General features: G+C 51.1%; 8 protein-coding genes across 8 annotated transcripts; 4 read left to right on the forward strand and 4 right to left on the reverse strand.

The window, feature by feature from the left end:
• The first annotated feature begins 277 nt into the window (after positions 1–277).
• On the forward strand, positions 278–1,741 carry PSV08DRAFT_407612 (actin family). The gene is made up of 4 exons (XM_014224760.1): positions 278–617; positions 697–1,152; positions 1,204–1,518; positions 1,576–1,741. The coding sequence occupies exons 1-4, from the start codon at positions 312–314 to the stop codon at positions 1,636–1,638; spliced, it is 1,140 nt and encodes a 379-aa protein (XP_014080235.1). The 5' UTR covers positions 278–311; the 3' UTR covers positions 1,639–1,741.
• Positions 1,742–3,203: 1,462 nt separating this feature from the next.
• On the forward strand, positions 3,204–3,925 carry PSV08DRAFT_270567 (uncharacterized protein). Its single transcript, XM_014224761.2, has one exon. The coding sequence runs from the start codon at positions 3,269–3,271 to the stop codon at positions 3,731–3,733; it is 465 nt and encodes a 154-aa protein (XP_014080236.1). The 5' UTR covers positions 3,204–3,268; the 3' UTR covers positions 3,734–3,925.
• Positions 3,926–5,542: 1,617 nt separating this feature from the next.
• On the reverse strand, positions 5,543–10,104 carry PSV08DRAFT_216811 (SH2 domain-containing protein; the record flags this gene model as incomplete). The annotated part of the gene is made up of 4 exons (XM_014224762.1): positions 5,543–5,954; positions 6,027–9,645; positions 9,705–9,871; positions 10,029–10,104. 4 exons carry the CDS (start codon positions 10,102–10,104, stop codon positions 5,698–5,700), a joined length of 4,119 nt encoding a protein of 1,372 aa, XP_014080237.1. The 3' UTR covers positions 5,543–5,697.
• A 920-nt stretch (positions 10,105–11,024) lies between these two features.
• Positions 11,025–13,216, forward strand: PSV08DRAFT_196084 (kinase-like domain-containing protein). Its single transcript, XM_014224763.2, has 4 exons — positions 11,025–11,640; positions 11,706–11,863; positions 11,920–12,448; positions 12,497–13,216. The coding sequence occupies exons 1-4, from the start codon at positions 11,359–11,361 to the stop codon at positions 12,881–12,883; spliced, it is 1,356 nt and encodes a 451-aa protein (XP_014080238.1). The 5' UTR covers positions 11,025–11,358; the 3' UTR covers positions 12,884–13,216.
• A 467-nt stretch (positions 13,217–13,683) lies between these two features.
• On the reverse strand, positions 13,684–14,944 carry PSV08DRAFT_368580 (uncharacterized protein; the record flags this gene model as incomplete). The annotated part of the gene is made up of 4 exons (XM_066093143.1): positions 13,684–14,141; positions 14,238–14,593; positions 14,657–14,763; positions 14,819–14,944. 4 exons carry the CDS (start codon positions 14,942–14,944, stop codon positions 13,684–13,686), a joined length of 1,047 nt encoding a protein of 348 aa, XP_065949859.1.
• A 193-nt stretch (positions 14,945–15,137) lies between these two features.
• On the forward strand, positions 15,138–15,832 carry PSV08DRAFT_171449 (kinase-like domain-containing protein; the record flags this gene model as incomplete). The annotated part of the gene is made up of 3 exons (XM_066091856.1): positions 15,138–15,371; positions 15,427–15,483; positions 15,518–15,832. Coding segments are annotated over 3 exons (606 nt in total), but the record flags the coding sequence as incomplete, so codon positions are not given.
• Positions 15,833–16,158: 326 nt separating this feature from the next.
• Positions 16,159–17,618, reverse strand: PSV08DRAFT_270602 (organic solute transporter Ostalpha-domain-containing protein). Its single transcript, XM_014224765.2, has 3 exons — positions 17,009–17,618; positions 16,678–16,953; positions 16,159–16,618 (listed from the first exon to the last, which is right to left on the reverse strand). The coding sequence occupies exons 1-3, from the start codon at positions 17,510–17,512 to the stop codon at positions 16,289–16,291; spliced, it is 1,110 nt and encodes a 369-aa protein (XP_014080240.2). The 5' UTR covers positions 17,513–17,618; the 3' UTR covers positions 16,159–16,288.
• A 658-nt stretch (positions 17,619–18,276) lies between these two features.
• PSV08DRAFT_196089 (chaperonin Cpn60/TCP-1 family) lies at positions 18,277–20,258 on the reverse strand. Its single transcript, XM_014224766.2, has 4 exons — positions 20,147–20,258; positions 19,814–20,095; positions 19,174–19,764; positions 18,277–19,121 (listed from the first exon to the last, which is right to left on the reverse strand). The coding sequence occupies exons 1-4, from the start codon at positions 20,169–20,171 to the stop codon at positions 18,373–18,375; spliced, it is 1,647 nt and encodes a 548-aa protein (XP_014080241.1). The 5' UTR covers positions 20,172–20,258; the 3' UTR covers positions 18,277–18,372.
• Positions 20,259–20,264: the final 6 nt, after the last annotated feature.

Below are 20,264 nucleotides of genomic sequence, written 5' to 3' on the forward strand. Positions count from 1 at the left end.
GACTACCAGCAGCAGTTTTATCGCAAGAAGAAAAATATCACAAAAAAAAAACGCTTCCATGCCCTGCAGACGTCAAGTTGCAGACGCTAGCACGTGATGCGGTGAGAGGACCCCTGCCAACAGTGCCGAAGCGCGTCGTGAACTTTCGCGACTCAAGCAGGAGCTCCAACTGGGGAAAGTAGCCACGACAGCAACCCCTCGCCAAAGCAACTGCCAAACTATTATCCTCCCAACGGCCGAAACCAAGCTCGCAACCGCAAATTGTCACATAGCCGGGCCACCCATCACTACCGTCGCCCGCCGTCCCCGCCATGGGGTCTCGATTACACAATGCACCGATTGTGATTGACAACGGCAGCGGCACGATCCGAGCTGGGTTCGCAGGCGAAGATGTGCCCAAATGCTTCTTTCCGTCATATGTAGGGAGACCAAAACATGTGCGGACAATGGCGGGCGCATTGGAGGGAGACGTATTCATAGGGCCGCAAGCACAGCAGTACAGGGGGCTGTTCAAGATCAACTACCCATTGGAGCACGGCATTGTCACAGACTGGGACGACATGGAGCGGATATGGCAGTATGTGTATACGGAGGGGTTAAGGACAGTCAGCGAAGATGTGAGTGTGAGGTTGGGGAGCAGAGGCAGCCCCATTTGCGAGTGTTGGAGGGGCACTGAGCTGACTGTGACATTACTAGCATCCGGTACTGCTCACGGAGCCTCCACTGAATCCGCGCGAGAACCGCGATACGGCAGCACAGATTCTGTTTGAAACGTTCAATGTGCCTGCGCTGTATACGTCTGTGCAAGCGGTGCTTTCGCTGTACGCCTCTGGCAAGACGACGGGTCTGGTGCTAGATTCAGGAGACGGTGTATCGCATGCGGTGCCAGTGTTCCAGGGATTTGCGATACCAAACAGCATCAGAAGAATTGACGTGGCAGGCAGAGACGTTACGGAGCATTTTCAACAATTGCTCCGGAAAAGCGGGCGCATCTTTCACACGAGCGCAGAAAAGGAGACAGTCAAGAACATCAAAGAAGCAACAGGCTATGTGGCGCTTGACCCTGCCAAGGAGGAGAAGGACTGGTCAGGGTCTTCGAGATCAGAAGGCAAGAGCATCGACTACACGCTTCCGGATGGGCAGAAACTGCGGGTGAGTTGTCGACGATGGCTTGACTTGCTAAAGGCTAGCTGACGGGTCTAGGTTGGAGCGGAACGCTTCCGAGCGCCCGAGATATTGTTCAATCCGGAAATTATTGGTCTAGAATATCCTGGCGTGCACCAGATTGTGGTGGAGGCCATTCACCGAACGGACATGGATCTACGCAAGGCGCTATACGGCAACATTGTGTTGTCGGGTGGGTCTACACTGACCAAGGGGTTTGGAAACCGGCTGCTCCACGAGGTACAGCGACTGGCGGTGAAGGACATGCGAATTAAGATACTGGCGCCACCAGAGCGCATCTACACGACGTGGACGGGCGGCAGTATTCTGGCTGGACTGAGCACGTTCAAAAAGGCAAGTGGTGCATGATGTTATTTGCAAGGGAGGTGATGTGCTGACTTGACGACGCAGATGTGGGTGGAAAAGGACGAGTGGCAGGAGAACCCGGACATTATCCATACCAAGTTTGCATGAGCAGTGATGATGATGATGCTGTGTAACGATTGAGGAGGAGGAGCAACAGCAGCAGCAGCAGCAGTTTGGCGGTCCCACTGGTGTCCGTCTGGGCAGGGCAGGGCAGGGCAGTGGGTATGTGTGTATGTGTGTGTAGTAAGAAGCCGAAGGGGAAACAGTGGTAGTGCAGTCGGGGTTGCAGTTAGTCATGGAAATGGGAGAGGGGCGGCCGGGGTATTGGCAACGACGGGGCAGCAGCGGCGGGGCATGGGAGGTCGGCTGGATCTACGTGTCAGCCGGTAAGCGTGGCTCGTCAGCGGGAGAGCTACTGTAGTCGCCTGCCTCCCCCGCATTTCAGAGCGGTTTCTGTTACTTAAGCGCGATGCGGGCTGGGGGTGGTTATGTACGTACAAGTAGGACCAAGGGGGGCGGCTTGCCGAGTGAGGGCATCATGGCAATGGGGAGGGCATGCATGGGCGGCGTCTGCGAGGGCTCAATGCCCGGGACGGGAATGCGCCCTCGCCAACGGATTATGAAGCGCAGCTGTGTAGACAAGAATGCCAGGGTCAAACGCAGGTTGCAGCTGCGCAGACGTGCTCTTTGCTGGTGTCACGCGTACTGTGTGGAGTCGTATAGGTAGGTGTCCAAGGGGCGCGGATGCCAAGGATCGTGAAAAGACTGAGGGCTATGGTGTGATGGGCAAGGCGCAGCGGCCCCAGCGCCCATGCGTGTACCTGATGACTCCTGGATGTGGCCGGCCGGACAGAGGACCGCGACACGTAAGTATGTAGAGTAATGTACCGTGCCAGCGCTTGGCCACCGTCGTCGTCCAGACGTCACGATGCTCGACGTCATGCGCGCTGGCAGCCGTGGCCATAGTCGCCATAGTCGCCCGGGTGGGAGCAGCACAGTCGCCTCCTTTGGCGTCCGGTCAGCGTGGAAACAAGACCGGGACAGGGTCAGATTTTTGCAGCCCTCTCGCTCAGCAGGCCAACGTCACAGCCCTCTCAGCTGCTGTTCCTGCCAGGCACCGCAATGGCCGCTAGCACAAAATTTCAAACCCGGGCCTCGTCGGTCGCGCTCCCGCCTCCACAGTATGTGGGCATTGTCCGCCTTGGGCCCGGCTGCTAGTGGTTGCTGCGGAGGCCGTGTCCGGTGGGTGGCATGGCGTAATGGGGCTCGATCGCACGCGTTGCTGCACCTGACCCTTTCCCCTGGCAATCTCTTACCCCCGAAAAACTGCGCCCGGCCAATCACCGCATTTTGAGGGGGTAATGGTAAACTACTCATGGCGCTGCGAAAATTCCTACTCTGGGCCGGGCGAGGCCACGCATGATCGATAACTTGCCGTTAACTGCAAAGTCGCCCTCACCCGACCAAGCCGTCGACCAAGCCTCGTGCGCCTTTGGTTCGTTTGTGTTGCGTGGCGCCGAAAATTCTGGTAGCCTGGCCCTGCACCGCATGTCCTCTACACACCCATCGTGATCAGTCCGCCTTGTTTTGTTATATAAACCCTCTTACCCCAGATGCTTTGTCTGGTACCACTGCCACTACACTACTACTGCCCAGCCTGACCTGACTTGATCCAATCTACCATCAATTCAACCCTCTACCCCAAATCACGTCATCCATCTACATCACCGCCGCCAAAATGGTCAACTTCCACATCAGCGAACCTCACCCATCCGCCTCCAACTACATGTACTCTGGTCGCGGCGGTGCCGGCAACGCCATGCGCGTAAAGCCTACCGAAATCACCTCAGGCGCTACTGCCTCTGGCCCGGCCTCCCGCACCAACCTGCCTCCTCCACCATCAAATGCCTTCTATGCTACCGGCCGTGGCGGTGCTGGCAACATGCGCAAGTCCGAACGTGCCATCTTCAGCTTCGACGAGGAGCTCCAACAGCAAGAGCGCCTGCGCTCCCAGCAAGCCCCCGTCTACCACATTGGCCGCGGCGGCGCCGGAAACCTCGTCGACGAGATGAAGCCCCGAACCCACCGCCAGAGCTCCTCCTCTTCCGCCTCCAGCTCCTCGAGCGTCGAGAGCGAAAAGGACGGTGTCCGAAGGAGCGTCGAGCACGCATGGCAGCGTCTCAGCAGGCAATTCTCTCACTAGACCGATTGCTTTGCCTGTCTCTCCGCGCTTTCCGTTCGACTTTCACTTCTCTGTCACTATTCAACATTCACCTCACTACTACTACTACTACTATCCTGGTTTGAGAGCTGGTCCTGATTCTCTCCCATCAGCCTCCCTTTTCCCATCCATTAGCAACGGCGTTTCCCTCAGAGCAAGCTTCTCTCTTGCTCCAACTGTATAACCAACCAACGAACAAAAAGTTTCCTGTTTTTCTTTTCATTCTACTACTATTCACCTTTACGACAAACCAAACAACCCCATCAAACAATCAACTACCATCGAGGAGCCAGGCGCCACCCTCCGGTCATCGAAATCAAAAGTCTCTCTGTTTCTTTTGATACCCGGATTGCACCACATGTCCTGCTCTCTTGTCAAGAGGAAGGGCCTTGACTACTTTACTTTGCTTTATTCTTGTCTTTTTGCTTGCCTTGGATTTCTTCATTTTTGGCATGGAAAGCGGTGGATATGCACCATACCCCCCCCCAGAGTTTTTTCAGTTTTTTTCCATAGCGAGCAATTCATAGATGAACAAAGTCAATCCACATAGCGGATTGATAATAATCATGACTTGTTCAATTTTCAACATTGTCCCTTACTATGCTCTTTTTGTTGGTGATGTGTCCAAATGACCACTGACTCGATTTCCATTTTCGGCCTTGAGTCAAAAATAAACTTTTCTCTGAAGACAAAGATCTAGATTTTTACAAAAAGCCAGGGTATTCGGGCAAATGAACGCTTAACTTGAGTCATGTATTGTTTAATTTTCCGAAGGGAAAAAAAATCATTTAGACCGAAAAAAAAATGTGGTTCGTAGTAGGCCACCTGGCAATGGGCATCGTTTTTATCACGGCATGACGTATGGGAACTGTCAAGAAAAAAAAAGGTTCACAAAGACAAGGGGAAAAAAAAAATCTCTCAACGCAGCAAATGACCACTGACGTGCATGCACCACAACCCTTTCCTACCAAGAAAAAAACAACAACAACGTCAAAGAAGTCAACCGCTCGAAAAAAAAATCTCTGCACCACAAGGCTCTCAAGACCTAAAAGCAAGAATCCCCTAATCCGCCTGCCCCCCCCCACCCTTCCCACCTCAGCCAGCCTCGGCTCCTCTCTCCCTTCGCCTCGTCTACGGCCAGCCCCCCCCAACTTAACCCCAACTAAAACCTTCCCCAAACCAGCCCAACCGCCGTGCTCCCCACTAATAAGCACCAACACCAACACTAACCCGTCAATCCCCCAGACTCTTTTTTTTCCCTTTCCTAGCTCCTTTAACGCGAACCGGAAGTTTTTTTTTAAAAAAAAAGAAGTGTCCCGGAGCTAGTAAGGCAAGGAAAAAAAAACCAGTAGTAGGTTGAAAAGCGGACTTGATTCCGGTCAGCAGTCAAACTGAATTTTTTTTTAATAACTCGGAAACGTGTATGTGGTCCACGTGGGTAAAGATTCTAGATTCTGGATTCTGGATTTTTTTTGGGGGGGGGCCAAGAATGAGTGCGTTGCGGGAAAAAAGGGCCTTTTCTTCTTCTCCTTATCCTTCTTCTTTTGTTCTCTCGCCATAAACGACAGGAGTAAAAGGGGAAAAAAAAATTGTAATAAAAGATTAGTGTTGATAAAGAAGGTGAGGAAAAAAAGAAGGGCAGGGAGACGAAGAAGAAGAAGAAGAAGAAGAAGAAGAAGAAGAAGAGTCGCATTACAATAGAATCCCTAAACCTGGTATCTCCATTTCCACACAAGCTATGTCTTGAAGTTATTTTCAACCAAAGAGAAGGACAAAGAGAAAGAGAGAGAGAGACTACTCATACATATTATTAAGCGTACTCCCTCTTCATAATCTCCACCTCCAAAAAAGATAAGTGCCATCTCTTTATTTTTGCACGCAAACAAAAAAAATGCATTTTTTTTCTCTCTCCCTTGCCCTTCCTCCCCTCCCATCCCCCTTCAAAACTACCTCCTCACAGGCCCCTTACTCGCCGCAGCACTAACCAACATCTTAAACCCATTCTTCAGCGCAATCATGTCAGGATACACATGTTTCTGCAGCTCAAACGCATTCGGCACCACTTTAATGCCCCACGCACCCTTGGGTCCCTTGGCACTCATCTGGAAGCAGATCCAAAAGTGACCGGGATACTTGGGCATGCTGCAAAACGCGTACATGGAGCGTGACGGGTTGGCTTCGCAGTAGTTTTCCAACCATTTTTCTGTTTCGAGGGAAAAAAAAGAAGTCAGTTACGTGTTTCATTAGAATTAATAGAGTAGAGTGAGCAACATACCAGTGTCTTCCCGAGTACCAGGCTGGAATCGCTCGTCTCGGGTGAGCTCCGTGACCTTGCGAGCCATGGCCTCGACGTGATTGACAATCAACTCGTCCAGATCCGAATACGTGTGCTTTCCAATCTTGAGCTGCTTGCCCAGTGAGAATTGGTTGGCCTTGTTCATTTCCAGTACGTCGAGATGTTGGTAGGCGTTGTTGGAGACCTTCCATGTTACGACCAAGTGGTCGAATCCCTTGGACGACGGCCGGATGACGAGATCGCCAGTTTCCTTGCCACCGAGGTACTCTTCTGCTTGGATTGTGTTGAAAGAGAAGAAGAGAGGGTGGTTGACCACACGGTTGGGTCGGCCAGATGCAACCTCCTTCTCCTTCTCGGCTGCCTTCTTGTCCTGCATCTCTTGCGCTTCATCCCACTCACCAGCTGCCCGGTCATAAGGCTTCTTTTGCGGTTGTCGGATGAGATCATCTCGGAGCGACAACTGTGCAGTAAGGGCCTTGCGGTTGAGATAGACGATACGTGCGCGCACAATCTGGTGACTCGAGTAGACGTGACGAGGCTCCTGTCCGCCGCTCCCAACACCTTCTGGGAACTCTGATTCAGACACACCACCTTCGATTCCGCACTCAAGTTTGACTTCAATGTGATCGGGGAATGTTCGCTTGATGGTGACGGGAACAACCATGCCTTCGTAGAGAGACTCCTTTGTCTCACCAGTCAGCATGGTGAACATCTCGTCACCAGACAGCAGCGCAAAGATTTGTCGAATTTCTTCGTAAGGGTTGTCCAGTTCGGCTCGAATCGTCTCAAGTGTGGCACGCTTGCGCTGTCCAAAGTTCCTTTCAATCTCGGCAGCGTAGTCTTCCAGAGCCAGGTCGTTGACTAGGTCAGTGGTTTCCTCCCGTACCATCTTTCTGACAACGGCACTGGGTCCACCCTCATCAGTCTCCGCCTTGACATCCTCCTCGTCCATGTTTAGCGCATCAGCGACCATCTTCCGTGCCAGATCGTAGTCCTCGGGATGCACACGCGTGTAGTCCAGGTAATCAGATGACTCTTCAGTCGGATCGTAAGGAATGTACAAGAAACTGGCGCAGTTTTGGAAGACCTTGGGACCCATAGCCGCCTTGAGGTCGCGCGACTCGGATACACCGAGAAGATCGAATCGTGAAAGAATCTCGTCGCTGTTGGCTTGGATGGCCTTGATCAGCCTGTCGGCCTTACGAGGTCCCAAACCGCACACATATGGTATTAGTTTCGACAGGTACTTGTCGTCGTAAGTCTCTGGTAAGTCGATGCCAACGAGGTTGACCATGTCGACCATGGCAGTGTCTAGTCGGTCCAAAAGCTTCTCCTGGGGTATCAAAGTCTGGTTCGGAATGAAAGGAATAGAAACAATGTCACGGCCGAGCGATGCGTACTCCGCGAGTGGGTTTTGCAGATATCTTCCTAAGGCAATGCAGTATCTTGTGAGCGCAGGGTACTTGGGGAACTCTGCAGCCGCCCTGGCACTGGTGTGGTATAAACGGGCAACTTCGTCGTTGACCATGATGACCTCCAGAGGCTCGTTTCTCTCGTCACCAGTATCCTCATCCTCGTACGCAGGGCCAGTCAGGCCTCGTTGACTGATGATTTCTTGGATATCCTTGTATAGCTTGCGTGTCTCAACGGAGAAGCCACTAACACCAATGACATCTGGGCGTCGACGCTGGATGACATCAACCAACTTTTCGATATCTTGTCCTTCGGGGATACCGCGTTCAGCATTGCCAAGGCGCATCTCGACGAGTCGACCCTGCTCTAGGACACGACCATCGTTCTCTACATACGCCCACATGATGGCGTCTCCACGCTGACCCTTGCCATTGGACAAACAGAGGACGTTGGGAATTGAGCCAAGAGGTGCGCTCTTCAACTTGTAGGGTGCCTGATCAAGCTTGTTGTAGTAGTTTTCTCTTGCTGAGGCTGCAAGTTCATCCTCGCACCTGGCACGCAGAGTCTCCTTGACACCGTTTGCAATGACGGTCTGAAGCTTGTCAAGTGCGACGTTGAGCAGCTCCTTACGGAGAGCATTCCACGTATCAGAAACTTCACTGACACCATCAGAGACGATCTTCTCTTGTAAACGAGCCTTGAAGTGTGCATAGTTGCCCATGGAAATCTTGACTTGCACAAGACCTTCAGATTCAGCCTTGAGCATCTTCAGAAACAGATCTGGGCGACCTTGGAGATCCGAAAAGGTGACTCTGCGGAGATATTTAAACTCGTAGTAGGGATGGTCTTCGGTAATCTTCCGCATGCCCTTGTCAGTGCGAATGCAGTCAATTTCGGCATTCTGATAGAAGCTACCACGCAAGTATCGGCGCAGCCGCGAGCACATTTGCAGATCTTGGACAAACAGTAGCTTTGTGGACCTCAAAAGGGTTGCGCCCGTTTCTGGAGCTTCGGCAAGCTGATCGGCAAGCTCCTCGACCTTGTATGGAGGGTCTTCAATGGTGTACGCGCCTCTGCTCGTTCCATCAACCTTCTTCGCAAAGTCTTCGGGTGTGATGCCAATTGCCTTGACAAGTTGATTAGCCTTGCTGCTTCGCAGCTTGTCGAAGAAGCTTCGGGCGTTGTTGGCACGCTTCTGTGTTCCGTTGAATTCTTGTCGAACCTCGTTGATTTCCTGTGAATATCGATAATGCAGATAGTCCTGGAGCTCTTGAATTTCTTCAATGGTAATGGCCCTGGAAGACAACTCATCAATCTCAGTGTCGTTAATTTCAGGGTAGACGCTCTTCAGGTTCTCGTAGTTCTGCCTAAGAGCATCACGCTTTTCAGCAAAGGCCCTGAACTTGAGGTCAAAATCAAAGACCTCCCACAAGTCGGCCTGGTTGAGCAGACGCTCTGGCCGAGCATCCATGGGTGGCGGATTGTCTATGTCATCAAAGTCGTTGTCGCTCGGCGCATGAATGAGGTAGTCTTTTCGGTGGTTGAAGATGAAGGGAACTTCGTAATCCTCAAGGTTGATAAACTCGAGAACCTTTCGCACAGCCTTCTCGAAAGGCTGCAAAAAGTATCTTGGAAGACCTTTCTTGGGCCACAGCATATTACTGATCCAGGTTGCCTCCTCGGTCAGACGTGCCTGCATGTCCTCCGGTGTGAGCTCAATCTCCTTGAAGGGCTTTCGGGCTAATTGCAGGCGCTCGGGAATGTCGGTTTCGCGGATGACGTTGTCTTCATCCGTCAACATACGCTCCTGCAGTTGTGATGGTTCGAAGACGTCCTTGAGTTGCAGTTCGCGACCATCGCCAGCTTGCTCATCCTCTTCGGCCTCTTGCATTTCCAACGCCCAGTCGTAATCTGTGCCATCACCGAATGCAGCTCTGTAGTCTTCCTCGGCACCCTCATCGAGCCCAGCAGCTTGCAGCCCCTTGGTGATTAGATTTATGCCTGGTTGTGTGACATCGCGGTCGTCTTCGATTTCGTCTTCAAACTTGTCGTCCTCGATGAAGTCGTCAAATTCGTCGCCCAACCGGGCCCGCGGCTCGTCGTAGTCTTCATTGACTTCGTCATCGGAAAAGATGTCGTCAACACCCCGAGACTTGACGCGCTCCTTGTGGCCACGCTTGAGGCGCTTGAATCTCGACTTGGCCAATGTTAGTCATGTTCAGGCCCCAGCAGAGTATACCTTACCTGTTCTTCGGCCGGGCGTTCTACTTCGACGCCGATCAGGTCGAGATCTTCGTCGTCGAGAGCCTCCTCGGCCTCGCGGTTCTTTCTCTTCTTCTTGCGCCGGCGCCGGCGCTCTGCCACTTCCTCCTCCTCCTCTTCGTCGTCGTCATCGGCGATGAAGCCCTCGCCTTCCTATTCATCTGTCAGCATTCCTGGAGGCACAGCTTGCCATGGCGGAGCTTGCCTGTCGCAGTCGGTCCTCATCATCATCGTCTTCCTCCTCGCTGGAGTCGTCGATGCCGGCTGTGCCATTTGTCTTGCTGGGCCTGGGTTCGCCAGCCTCACCGGTCTCGCCATCAAAGTCCTCATCCTCTTCCTCGTCGCTGCCGACGTCGGCGATTGTGTCGAAGAATTCAGACATGGCGGACTAAAACAAAGGGAACGCGTGAGTTGTGAGATTGACCTGGACGGCGCACTTTTGGGGGGTTCGACGAGCGTTTGGCGGTAATGGGATCAGGCGACTGTGGCGATCAGGCGGAAGGGAAAGTCGGGCGCAATCGAGGTAAAGGAGAGAGGAAAGGCAGATGTAGGCTCTCAGAGGTTCGCGACCCATCGGCCGCGTTAACTTTCAGCCGCACTGACGCTGTGCACGTGACATCCGCGCTAGGATGCGGAAAGGCTACCAAACAAGATGCGCCATCCTTGGCTGTGCATGCCGCGCAGCCACACATGTATCCGAAAGCCACCATGCCATCATGCATCCTTCAAAGTGCTTTGAGTGTATGCTTCCTCATCATGCAGTGCCAGCACGCTCTATACACACGGCAATTTGGGCTGGGCAAGGTATCGCCGCTGTCTGGCTAATCGCCGCCTCAAAGCCGGGTTCAGATGCACTACTTAGATGCTGCTGGCCGGATAGCTGGAGACATGGCCGATTGCAAGCACGCTGTTGGTGTGTTTCCTCGCACGTAGCAGTCACGGCTTCTGTATGCTACGTTCCGATACAACACTCGTGTTCGTGAGGCGTGTTTGAAAGAAGATGTGCACTAGCAGCAGGTGAAGCATGGCCACGAGCAACCATGCGACTCTGAAACCTCCTGAGCGATGCATCGTGTATGTCCTGTCAGCCTCTATATATCAGAGACGTAGCCCTGGCAAAGTCAAAAGTGTCGCCCGCTTCTTGCCCCCCAGCGCCAGCTCTCTCCAAGTCTCCAAGTTGCCCGACTATCGCATCGCACCAGCTGCAGCCTTGCAGAACCAGTTTGGAACTCCGCTCCATCTGCCCCCACCCTGCGCGCGCCCCGCTAGCTCCAACACTGACACGACCACAACCTCTCTCCTGACTTTCCCAGCTGCCATCCTTCCTCCGAGACATCGTGCTTTGCATAAAACACCGACCTCCCAATCAATCCCTGCACCGCCTTGCCCGTGCAAACCGTCGCCCACCCGTACTGGAAGGGGGAATCCAATAGACGCTGTCCTCCTTTCAGCCATAGCCGTGATTGGCGTACCACTGTCGACACAGCTTTGGGCGGCAAACCCGAAACAAAAGCCAACACTTGGGCTCTTGTCCTGCGAGATACATCCTCTCTGACCATATTTCACGAGCCTTGCAATCGCTGCATCCTTTCTACCCGCCTTCGCATCACACCGGCGCTCGGCGCAAACCTACAACATGGCAGAACCGAATTTCAAAGGGAAGACGATGAAGAGGAAGAACGTCAAGGGGCTCGCCCTCAGCGCTCCGCCACCCAAGCCAGCACCTTCGGCTGGCGATGCTCAAATACCCGGCGCCCGCGCCAACGACGAGAAGCAGGACACGCTGGAAATCGGCGTTGAATTCCAGCTGGACCTCAAGGCAGAGGATTTGATAGTGTTGCGGGAACTGGGCTCAGGAAACGGAGGAACAGTCAGCAAGGTGCAGCACGCTGCCACCAAGGTCATAATGGCAAGAAAGGTGAGTCTTCTGACGAGCAGGCAGGGTATGTCAAAACAAAGAATGAAACAAGCTGACAAGGGCAGGTCATACATGTCGAGGCAAAGAACGAGGTCCGGAAACGAATCGTACGAGAACTCCGTATCATGCATGACTGCAATTCGGATTACATTGTCGACTTTTACGGCGCTTTCCAAAATTCGTCGGGCGATGTCATAATGTGCATGGAATACATGGACGTGGGGTAGGCAAACTTCCATTCGCGCAGTGGATCTAGCAGGTGCTGACTAGCAATAACAGCTCGCTCGATTGGGTCTCCCGAACATTTGGACCAGTTCGAGTCGACGTACTCGGAAAGATCTCAGAAGCCGTGCTCGGCGGTCTCGCCTACCTATACAGCGCCCATCGCATTATGCACCGTGATCTTAAGCCGTCAAACATTCTCGTAAACTCAAAGGGCAATATCAAACTATGCGATTTCGGTGTATCGAGTGAGCTGGAGGGATCCATTGCTGAGACGTTCGTAGGAACTGGTACATACATGGCACCAGAGCGGATACAGGGATCGCCCTACACTGTCAAATCAGATGTGTGGAGTGTTGGTCTTACGCTCATGGAGTTGGCTATTGGCAAGTTTCCATTTGCTGGAAGCGGCGACGATGACGAGGCCGGGGGTCCCCAGGGTATTCTCGACCTTTTACAACAGATTGTCTTGGAGCCTTCGCCCAAGCTCCCCAAGAGCGATGCCTTCCCTTCAATTCTGGAAGACATGATCGCCAAATGTCTGATGAAGGATCCAGCGGAGCGGCCTACGCCCAAGGAACTATACGTAAGTCCACCGTTTACCATATACAGCAGCAAATACTGACAACACCAGGATCACGACGCTTTCCTCCAAGCCGCCAAACGCACTCCCGTCGACCTAGAAGCCTGGGCCATTTCCATGATTGAACACAATAAGCGCAAATCCCACCTCGCTCCCGCCGCCCCCGCCGCAACCATCAAAGAAAAGCTGCGCGAGCGCTCCCCCCCTCACAAGCGTGAACCAAGCGACCCAAGGCAAAGAGTCGCCAACGGCGACGCCGAAGCCGCACCCCGCCGCCCCTCATACCCCAGCCGATCCTCCAGTAGCAACAACGTCATGAACCTACCCATGCGCCCCGCTCCCTCCGTAGACGGCTCCAACAGCAGACCCGGAAGCAGGGGTCCCTCTGCAAACGGTCTCCCAGCTCAACCTCGGCGGTGGAACAACGAAGTTCAATAAATCTGGCTCTCTTTCTTGAATCGAACAGTAGTATATATGCATGCAGAGCACATTTGTTGTTCGGGAGCGGTTTTTCTTCTTCTTTTCCTTTGAAGAAAAAAGAAAATTGCACTTTTTTGGTTACCCATTGCCCATTGATACTGCTGTTCGGTTTGTTCGCTTTTGGAGGGGAGGGGGCGGGACGAGAAAAGGGAGTTGCGTGTAGGGAGACTTTATATGTATGAAAGATGGGGTTTGGTGAGAATGTGTATGTGGATTGGCTTGTTGTAGAGAGGGTAGTGGATGGTTGGTGTATATTTTCAAATATCAGATGTTCAATTCAAGATCTTTTTTTTTCTTCTCCTACTCCTTCATTTCGTCGTGTTTGGGAGATTTGGTGTGGATGGGTGGGGAGATGAATATGCTGAGATTGTATTTGTGTGGACTTTTCTCAAGGTATGGGTATGAAAAGATGTCACGAAGGGAAAATTGGCAGTAGAGTATGAGTGATAGTCAACAAAAGTTTTGTCAAAGAATTCCATTTCTAACTCCATGCTTGGTTATAACATTCCCAGCTGATTCACAGTGCCGTTGTTTAATCCGTTGAACGTTGCCAACTAGTGTTCAAGGTCGTATTTCTTGCTCGGAGTAAGTCCATAAAACATCATTCGAGAACATAGGTATTCCAAAAGTTACCAGCTCGCACTGTCCGTTGCCATCTTCACTCTTCCTGATATGTGTGTACCCCATCGCCGTGGCGTGTTACCGTATCCACTGTCCCCTGTATCTTCACAGTTCATCTGCCCCACGGACTGTAGCCTTTATATGATGTTGTGCTTTCGTTTGTAGTCTCTCAGTATCTTCCAGTTTCTGTGCTGCCTGTTATGTTTGATCACGTAGCTTACTTCGAAGCTTATGCGATTCTTCATTGTAATTGAATGAGGCATAGGGGGATAAATGTATCGTCGTTTGAATGTTTCATCCATGAATCTTGTATCCGGAATATTTGGATCTAGGCGTCGCATGAGAAAAAACCACAATATTCTGAAACATACCTCTATAACCCAGAGTAGTATCATGGTTTCTTCTTGTGCAGGACGAAGCAAAAAAACAGTCTTTACCACGGACTTTGGATGCGTGTGGCGCACACGATCAACATAGGCTCCAAAGAAACATTGGTCTTCCTCTTTCCCATAATCCGACTTCCAATCTTCCAGCATCTCTATCTTGGACTCCGAATTAGCAGCGATTTCCTCGAACAGTTGGTCAAGAGACTGTTCTGCAAGACAACCGATAGGTGTTGTGATTTGGGCGAGCTTTTGAATTTACGAAATGTTCTTGAAAAAGTCGTTCAAGAAAGACTACCACTGGAAACCTAATATAAGGTTGTCGAAATCCAGATTAGTGTACTTGAGGGGTGTGTCGTTGACATAATACCCGAGCTCCACTCTGTGACAATGACAGTCGAATTGTGGCATCTTATCAGTGAGAAATCGATATCCCAGTAGACCGATAAACTCCTCCGTTAAACTACTGTGATTCTCTGAATAGTTTCCAGCTGTCGATCTGCCGTTGTCGTCTCCATCGCAAAGACAGGAGTCAATCTTGATCTTGTATTTCACCTCTTGGCGATCTTGGAGAAAACACTGGAGACTTTCCGTAACAACTTTGCAGCGGTAGCAATGTGTGTGTTCCGAATTCAAAAAACTGCAATCAGCCGACCCAGAGAAACTTAGTTTTGGAAGTCACGTCAAAGAAAATTCGCGCTCTGCCTCTGTTCGGATGACGTGTGACACCTGACGACAGGTGACCCAGAGTGTGAACTCATCGTCGACATAACTCAGTATATGTCCCCAAATTTCTTGAGGTATATTGCCGGGTGTTGACTGATATACTGATACCTACACTCTGTTCCTCATCAGTGCTGGGCATTACACAAACACACCTGTCACTCACAACGCATCCTTGATTCCAAAATATTTTGCTAGCCCTACCATCTTGATATATAGAAGTCGTTACTTGGTTGAATGTAAGGGCTGTCCTGAACTTGCGAGCTTCTGAAGTGAGATTGAGGAGAAGCATTGTAAACACAAGTTTCTGAGTAATGGTGTTTGCGGGCGTGGCTAGTGCTCCCAGTCACCAAAAAAGAGTGACAGAAATTAGGTCACCTGATGGAGATAAACTAAGCGCGAATCACGTAAAAAGAAAGAGATTGACAAGGGAGGAACACTGGTGTACAGGTATTCCACGTCACCCTTGTCGTATCTAGATTCTCCCCATTCTCATGTATCTTTTAGATATTAAATTGGATAATGTCTTTGTTAACTATGTTCAAAACGAGCAGCGGTTATCGGAAATTCAACTTGGGGACTGTGGAGGTGCTGTCTCTCAAGACTCGGAGTTCGTTAAGGAGAGCTATCCTATTGGAGGTGACTTCATGCGTAGCCCAGAAACTATGTTAGGGCTTTCTTGGGGCACACCAACAGACGTCTGGTCATTCGGAAATGCAGTATGTATGAGAAAAGTTAGCTGCCCTTTGTTTCGTTTAATTTACTTATTCTTAGATTCTTAGCCTTGTACATGGGGGTGGTTATCACCAATTCGATCCTGGTTATGATGGGGTCAAGCCAGAAGACGAGAAATATGAGTTGATAGTTCTGCAGCGAATGGTATCACTCTTTCGGCCCATTCCAACAAACGATTGCCGAAATCCTCAACCCGGACGCTCGTGAAATCGTCTTCTTCTTTAATCGGCAAGAAAATCCACAGAAGCCGCTTCGACGGTGGTCGAAGAAGGAAATACCTTCTGCTGACAATAAGTTTATAAGGCAGATCTTAAAACTAGACCCTTGGAAAAGGCCGACAGTGGAGGAGATCCTCGAGGATGAATGGCTCATAGAGAAATCAGATGATACCCGGGAGCCTATACCCAAAGGGACAAACAGGTCAGAGGATGAAACTAATAGCTAGTGGTAGACTTATAGCACAGCTTAGCATGGACGTATTAATTGAGTATACTAGCTGTACGGTGGTTCTCTGAAGTAGCTAGAAACAAGATCTTGGCTTCTTGGCTCACAATTGGTGCAGCAATCAAAACAAGAAGAGATTAAGAAATCTTCCTCCGCGCTAAAACTTAATGGCTCCTTCGTGGGAATCTGAATATCGAAAGAAACTTGGGTTGGATACTGAAATGGCCTTCCAATTGACCGAGTACATAAAAACTTCAATTTTTATGAGGAAAGTGAAGATAGATATATATATATGGCAAGTCACGAGTCGGCTTAGAAAAATTCTATGAACAAGCAACAAAATTCATTGAAAAGTATCATCGTAGCGGCATCACACTAACTCACAGAACAATCTTCCTTCCCTGTACTTTCCACTGGATCCTTGGCAACATCACTTCCCACAGATATCCCCTTCATTCTAAACAGCCTGAGGTACCGCTTGTATCCTCATGCTATCCTGCCTCAGAATCTGTCGCTGTTGATCCCTGACCAGCCTCATAGGTCCGCGATAGAATGCTGACAACAAATCAGTGATGTTGATTGCATCGATGATTGCATTCAAGGGGCCTGCTGCAGGCCCACCTTGGGCCTTGTACGGGCGCGGTGGGAAGGCGAAGACGAGGAGGATAGCGAAGATGGGCATTTCCAAGGCGAGGATGAGTGAAGCAAGCCCAGTGTTGATGTCGTGGAAGGTCATGTACTCGGTAGGTTTGAGTACGCCCTTACCAGCAAGAATGGAAATGATGAACTGAAGGTCATGTTAGTATATTTGTACTTGGATGCATGTAAGGAATAGTGAGTCCGTACCGACTGGAGAATGTTTAGACCAAGAACTCCCTTGAACGTAGCAAGCTTGAGGATAATACTGTGCTTCTGCAACAGCGGCTTGTTTCTCTTGTAGAATCGAAGCGAGCAGATGATAGCGAGCAGAGTAGTGTATGCATTCAACACCGTGATCCAGATATGGGCAAAATGCACACTGTTGGACTGCTTGCAGTATGTACCAGCAGCCAAAGAGATGGCAGTTGCAATCCACAGAATGATACTGGTAGGGATGAATTGAAGCACACCGTACCATGTTTTCTGTTGATTGTCAGATGGTGTTCAATAAACCGTAAGCAACAAGACGACATCTTACCTTCAACCAAGATGGACTCTGAGCTTTAAGCTCTCCCTTAGCTCTCGCATCCTCGCCAAACAACGACTCGTACCCCCCTGGATGTGCAAGCACAAGATCGCACATGAAGAGCAAAAACGACGACAACGCTATTGCACACCCGAAATCAAGCGAGGGCGCCAGGTACTCTCCTATACCATCTTGCCATACGATGAGGAAGGAGAATATAGCAACCCAAGGAATAAGCGAAACAATTCGAATCACTTGACGCTGCTGCACCGGATTCGAGTAATTGAAGGCATGTAATCCAATCAGCACGGCAACAATAACGGTACTGAGGATGGCGCAGCCGCCCGCAAGAATGGTCGCGAATCGATGGAATGTGAGTTCGCCGACGAAATACCGAATCTCAGGCCCTTGTGTATTTTCTTCCGGGCAAGTAGTGCTACTATGCTCCTTGGCTTTCTGCTCGAAGAGGCTCCTAGCCGCGAGCACAAGAATATCCATAGGATTGCTTGACGACATAACAGAGAACAAAAGAAGCCAAGGAAAGCGTGATGAACAAGCTAGAGGAACGGAAAAGAAGTCTTGGAAAGCTTGAATGTTGTGGTGTTTTGAGCTGAATACAGAATACTTCACCCTCTTGCAACTCAAGCGCCTATATACTACTACCACTACTACTCTTTTTTCCTCGTAGTCTTTCAAATTCAACAAGGTTGATCCTAGCTCGGTTCTGCGATTGGCCACCACAGGGATGCCCATCGAGGCCTCCAGCCCCCCGCCGAATACATCGCGCAGTATACTGAGTTGGGCAAAGAGCGGCCATTTACAGCTCGCCTCCGCAGTGGCAGCTCGCCTTAGCACTGGGAATACAATGTGCTTCGACGTGGCTTATTCCCACCGTGCAGAGGCTTAGCAACAGGTAGCGGTATGCAAAAGCCACATGATACGGCCGTTCGGGAAGATAAGGTGCTGTGGTATGAGCGGCCCCGCCGATACGAGCTCTGTCTGCGCAAGTGAGACAATCTGGGGAGCCTGATGTTTGATTGGAGTGGGCGTGTATGGTGCAGCGAGAGGGGGCCGCGCTAAGGATTCGGAGATGCGATTGGACAACGGCATGAAGATGGCTGTGCTACTAGGAGCAGGGTCCTTGCCAACCCCAGCTACATGTCTGCATCGTCTGTCAACTGCAATGCAGCGATTGACGTATCTTTTATTAGTTCATTCCTCAAGGCACGTATTAGAACCTATCATATCCACTACAAAACTAGGCATGAAGGAAGTTGACTTTGGCGGCGTCATTGTGATTTGATTCATTTTTGTATCAGTGTTCCTGAATTGAATGTCGTCGAGTCTTGCAAAGCCTGTATGTAACGAAGGCGCATCTAGTCATCTCCACCACCTATCGGGCCACTGACTTGCTTCGCTGATTTCGCAGCTACAATGTCGTCTACCCTCAACAGCAGACAAGCACTCTCGACAGCGGTCTTGATGCTCTGTTCCTTGACGGCTAGAGGTTCCCACACATTGTATGTGTGCATGTCGACGACCTTGCCAGCATCGCCGTCAATACCCCAAGAACTTCCACCGTGTCTGCCGTCTTCGTAGCCCTCTGCATGCTTTGCGCGTAGTTGTGTGAGTACCTTGATCGGGCTGTTTCCGGAGTTCTGAATTAGCGTGCGGGGAATGATCTCCATGGCTTCAGCAACCGCCTTGTACGGCCACTGCGCGACGCCCTCAACAAGCTTTGCTCTCCGGTCAAGACCGACAGCAATAGCCATTTCGGTCGCACCACCACCTGGGCAGAGCTTGGGGTTCCATATCACGTTCCTGGTGACGCCCATGGCATCGTGTAAATTCCGTTCAATCTCATTGAGAATGTCTTTCGAAGGACCCCTGAGCATGATGGTGCAAGCCTTGGGGTTCTTGCACTTTGTGAGGAAGGTGAAGTATTCGTCACCAATCTTGGAAATTTCGAACAGACCGCACTCAGTACCGATATCTGAGGCAGCAGCAGAAAAGACAGAGTTGACAATTGTCGCACCTGTTGCACGAGCAATACGGTTGTTGTCTGTCTTGCGAACACGGCGGATAGCAGTGATGTTGGCCTTGACAAGGTAGTGCTGTGCAAGGTCTGGTCCGAGTTAGTAAGCAGTAAATGGGAAGGTGCGTGCAAGATAACATACCACTGACGCCCTTCTCAGTGATGACAAGATCGGGCTTGAGAGCAATGATGGCATCGCACATGGCCTTGACCTGCTCCTCCTCGATTTGCAGTATCCTGTTCCAGTCCTCCTCTTTGCTGACCTCAATGTTGGTCTGACTCTCACCCTTCTTGTACTCTAGTGTGCAGTCCAACAACAGGACGCGAGGGTTTTCGATTCTCCGCCTCATCTTTGGGTGTGTGATGTCCTTGTTTACCATGACTCCGTCCAATACCACGCTGTCCTCAATCTCGCCGCCAGGAATCTTCTCAATACGAGCATAGCGCTTGATGTCGACCTCCTTCTTGCCAGCACCGATATCAAGGGAGACGGTGCGGACTGCCTTGAGGGCAAGACTGCACATCAACTTAGACCACCTCGAGACAAATTTTGTGCCGATTGACGAGTTGATGATCTTGTACATTTGCTCATCGTCGTCGGTGTCGACCTCGACGGCAATTTCGTTGATGATCTCGAGGGCATCGGCGAGTGCCTGCTTGAATGCTTGGATAATCACAACAGGGTGGATGTTGCGCTCGAGCTGTGGCAGAGCTTGTGCAAGGATCTCTCCGGCTGTTTGCTATCAGCTTTGTGCATTGACATGGCCGCAATTCCTACGCACCCAATATGATGACAGTGGTTGTGCCGTCTCCAACCTCCTCATCTTGTGTCCTGCTGAGCTCGATCATGCTCTTGGCTGCGGGGTGTGCGACTTCGATCTCTCGGAGGATAGCATGGCCGTCGTTGGTCAGGACAATGCCACCCATGGGGTCGAGTAGCATCTTCAGCATGGCCTTGGGACCGAGACATGACCGGATGATGTCTGCGACCGTCTTGGCTGCTGTGATGTTGGAAAGCTGGGCTTTGCGGCCGAACTGGCGCTCCCCACCTGGGGTCTGCGTGTCTGGTGTTGTGTTAGTGGGCTGTCAGGACTTCCAATGTTCTGGGACCATACTCATAACCACCACTGGCGCCTGCATTTTGGAGGAGTAGACTGGGAAGCAGTGCAGAGAAGAGGGAGGGGCTCGTGACAAGAGTTGCGTGGGGTATCTTGCGTCTGGTGCCTTGCAGCT

This window comes from Bipolaris maydis, assembly GCF_028858645.1.
Source record: "Bipolaris maydis strain C4 unplaced genomic scaffold PSV08scaffold_2, whole genome shotgun sequence".
Classification (NCBI taxonomy): Eukaryota; Fungi; Ascomycota; class Dothideomycetes; order Pleosporales; family Pleosporaceae; genus Bipolaris; species Bipolaris maydis.